This window comes from Sphaeroforma arctica, assembly GCF_001186125.1.
Source record: "Sphaeroforma arctica JP610 unplaced genomic scaffold supercont1.1568, whole genome shotgun sequence".
NCBI lineage: Eukaryota > Ichthyosporea > Ichthyophonida > Sphaeroforma > Sphaeroforma arctica.
This window is the reverse complement of record NW_014038990.1, coordinates 9215-13471: the sequence shown is the minus strand read 5'-3', so window position 1 is coordinate 13471 and position 4257 is coordinate 9215. Positions and strand designations below refer to the sequence as shown.

Sequence of the window (4257 nt, the reverse complement as noted above, 5' to 3'; positions counted from 1 at the left end):
ATATCCTTCCCCCGGTTGATTTTTGATGTCGGCCTTATTCTACTATCCCTCATTGTGATTCTTTTTGCACCACCGTATGGTTGTGCAATATATCACATTGTTGGTGGACTGTTTGAAATCAGATTGGCGAACAGCTGCGTGCATTGGGGTTGGGCACGGGGTCTGTCATAAGCATGACATTCCCAAACAACGTACTGAACGTGAAGTTGTTCTTGGCCGCGGTCACGTCTCGTATGCTTGCGGCGCCTTTAAACTCGAAGTATAAGGTGTGTGGGTTGTTGAATCAATGATTTAGACAGGTGTGGGTATAGGGTTTTAGGGGTTTTGTGAACTGGAAGTATAAGATGTGTGGGATGTTGAATCAATGATCTAGATTTAGTCGGTATATAAGGAGGCACATAACGAATAGCCATACAGATAGGTTGTCGTTCAAATATGTGGATATGGGTCAGTTACGCTTCTAGATAGCTCATGGGTGAGTGTTTGTCTACAGCCCTGTCTTTTGTGTCATAGGACGTGGGCATACACTATATATATTGATGTAGATTACCTATATCATGTTTCTGATATACTTGTGAACCCATGGTACGTGTGCGAGCACTTTTAGACTGAAGCATTGATAGCCTCATCTGACCGGGTGTGTGCGGTGACCAATACCTGTTTCACTTAGCGCTTAAACACGGTGATCCATGGTCCCATACAATCTGGGTTATTTGGTTTCTTCCCATAACGTATGTGCTTTCTTGTACCAAAAGCACTGTCTCATGGTGCACGCCGCACTTCTACCTACCACCACAAGCGTAAGTCTCAACCACCGCATTAGCGCACTTCGGTAGTACTGATTGTGGGCCCATGCGCACCCCAATACTTAACAATGGGGTCAGTCCCTATGGCGTTTGCGCAGTTTATAACCACCCCCAAACCATCACCACTGGAGTGTACTGACCTATCACGCGACACGTGTGGCGTGCATCGGGATATGTATCTGAACGCACAAACAGACCAAAGAGTTTGAGTTCTATTTGAAGGACATCTCGTCTGACGTGCTGGTCATCCCGGCTGAAGGCAACGCCTGTGCGTATGAGGCGGCGTTGCTCTTGGACATTCCTGTGTGCACGCTTACGCAGAGTGAGGATGGCCATACCAACACGCTTACTGTGAAGTCTGATCCAGCCGGAAAACTGAAGGATGGTAGGTGTAGCTGGATATGCTATTGGGTTATTCTATGTATGTGTTAGAGCTAGGGCGACTGTGGCGTGTCTGGGCATGAATTGGTACTGAACTGAATCTATCAGGGTTGCAATGGGTGACGTCCCTTTGCGAATCAATATGTACAGGTTAGTATATGGACCCGTTTGTGTGTATATTCATATACATTGTCACACAGATTTTGCAGAGATATAGATTCACATGAACACGCACACAAATTTTGGCATTTATATTTATACGTGTCGGCAAGTACATGATAAATTGCCGATTTTATAGTATAGAATCCAAAGCCGCGGGGATTTCAGCACTAAATGTCTGTATGTTGCAGGCAAATTTATAATTGCATATTTATTCGGACCGTCTCGGTGCAAGTGCATGTCAGCCCGATGGGAGCGTGCAAGGTGCACCCTAGGGCGGGACCCTTGCTTACACACAGCTGTCCACATCCTCACATCATATCTGGTTGGTGAGACGCATAGCTGTGTACATTTTATTTAAGACAGGTAATAAGACACGTTGTTGTATACACATTCTATAAATATGTACACAACGATCCTCTTGCCCATATTTGTAGCTTTGTACATTTCAATTAAGAAAGGTGATAAGACACACTGTTATACACATATTATTAAGGTTCACCCCGATCCTCTTGCCCATATTCTCCTTCACCCACAGCCACGCCGACTGAGGCGAGCGAGGGGAGTGTGGATGACAAGGCGCTGTTTCTGCACACAAGTGGGACGACGGGCATGCCCAAGGGTGTGCCACTCACTCACCGCAATCTCATGGCGACTGTGAACAACATCGCTACACACTACGCCTTCGACTCCAAGGACTGCGGATATCTGGTGATGCCCTTGTATGTTGGATGTTGTATGTTGTGGGTTGTTTGTTGTGGGTTCTATGTTAGAGGTTGTATGTTGAATGTTGCATGTTGTATGTTGTATGTTGTGTGTTGAATGTCATATGTTGTATGTTGTATGTTGTATGTTGTATGTTGTATGTTGTACTTTGTATTTTGTATTTTTTATGTTGTATGTTGGCTTGTATGGTTTGTTGGTGGTGTTGTAAGCGCTCGCTTGTTTGTATGTGTGTACGTACTTACAACCATGAATATCTGAACGCAAGTGCCTGTCCGTGGTCAGTAGTGTATTGTAGTGTATTGTGCTTGTTTGTCCCCTTCCACATTCTGTAGGTGGTGTGGTAAGCTTCCGCTTGTTTGTACCCATGCATATCTGAAGGCAAGTGCCTGTCCGTGGTCAGTAGTGTATTGTATCTGCTCTTGTTTGCCCCCTTCCACATCCTGTAGGTGGTGTGGTAAGCTTCCGCTTGTTTGTACCCTTGCATATCTGAACGCAAGTGCCCCCACATGTGTCAGTAGTGTATGTCTGCATGTAGCGCCGTTGATCCCGACATCTGCACCCCCATCCCTGATATCTTCTCCACTTCATCCTACACGTCCCTCCAACCCAATAGATTCCATGTCCACGGTCTGATGTGTGGTCTTCTGGCTCCCTTATCCACGGGTGGTACCGTGGTGCTGCCTGGCAATGGGGGGGCGTTCAGTGCTACCAACTTCTGGGTTGATTTTGTGGCCAACGAGTGCACATGGTACACCGCTGTCCCCTCCATCCACCAGATCCTGCTGCTGAGAGCGCCGCAGGACTATCCCGCCAGCAACCCCCCCAAAATCAGGTGCGTTTGGGTTTATATATTGAGTTGAGGTGCGTTTGGGTTTATATGTTGAGCTGAGGTGCGTTTGGGTTTATATGTTGAGTTGAGGTGCGTTTGGGTTTATATGTTGAGTTGAGGTGTGTCTGGGTTTATATGTTGAGTTGAGGTGCATTGATTCCGCACGGGAATGAAGCATCGCTACATGACTTTGGTGTAGATTGAAGCGAGGTGCTTGTCAAGACCCCGGTCAAGGGGGCTGTTGGCGTAGATAGTTAAATGGGCCAATCGCACAAAGCCGATTGTTACCGCAGTACAAAACGTACAAAACAATTGGGACTTTCCTGATAGAAATGAATGATATTTTGGTGAGTCATTCGAACATGTAAACGCGTGTACTCTTGGTGCTGTGCGTGTATGCATAGTTGGTTGGTGTGCACTGTCTGCGTGTCTCTGCGCATCTCTGAACGGTCCTGTGTGTGCAGCCCCACTCTTCGCACTGGCACTACTCTCATTGAAGTTGTCTATTCACCAGAGGCACATATACACATCTCTTGCACCCCATGGATGCAATCCCCGAAGATGCCTTCAATCACAGCTTCCCCGTGCCTTATTTCCTCACGTGTGGCTTTAATGCCCTCTCTCAGATTCATCCGCAGTAAGCACAGCTCCCCCGTGCCTTATTTCCTCACTTGTGGTTTTTATTGCCCTCTCTCAGGTTCATCTGCAGTAAACACAGCTTCCCCGCGCTTAATTTCCTCACGTGTGGTTTTAATGCCCTCTCTCAGGTTCATCCGCAGTAAGCACAGCTTCCCCACGCCTTATTTCCTCACTTGTGGTTTTAATGCCCTCTCTCAGGTTCATCTGCAGTAAACACAGCTTCCCCGCGCTTAATTTCCTCACGTGTGGTTTTAATGCCCTCTCTCAGGTTCATCCGCAGTAAGCACAGCTTCCCCACGCCTTATTCCCTTACGTTTGGTTTTAATGCCCTCTCTCAGGTTCATCCGCAGTAAGTACAGCTTCCCCACTCCCTATTTCCTCACGTGTAGTTTTAATGCCCTCTCTCAGATTCATCCGCAGCTGCTCGTCCTCACTGGCCCCCGTGGTCATGCAACGGCTTGAACAGACGTTCCACGCGCCGGTCATTGAGGCGTACGCCATGTCTGAGGCAGCGCATATGATGACCTCCAATCCACTCCCCGCCAACGGCCCCACCAAACCAGGCAGTGTGGGCGTGGGCGTCAATGTGGAGGTGCGCACTGGCTGAGTAGTATTGTGTAGCGTTCGTGTGGTGTGTGTGTGTGTGTATTGTATAATATTGCGTTGGTGTGGTGTGTGTGTGTGTGTGTATTGTGTAATATTGCGTTGGTGTGGTGT

The 4257-nt window shown here is 47.6% G+C and overlaps 1 protein-coding gene across 1 annotated transcript in view; it reads left to right on the top strand.

Moving 5' to 3' along the window:
• The first annotated feature begins 120 nt into the window (after positions 1–120).
• Positions 121–4257, top strand: part of SARC_11199 (hypothetical protein) — a 9032-nt gene continuing 4895 nt past the window's right edge. The window contains exons 1-5 of the mRNA XM_014294721.1: positions 121–266; positions 1002–1191; positions 1885–2068; positions 2686–2904; positions 3949–4132. Of these exons, the coding sequence (XP_014150196.1) occupies positions 174–266; positions 1002–1191; positions 1885–2068; positions 2686–2904; positions 3949–4132 (870 nt within the window). The 5' untranslated portion in view covers positions 121–173. The remainder of the gene's footprint in view (positions 267–1001; positions 1192–1884; positions 2069–2685; positions 2905–3948; positions 4133–4257) is intronic.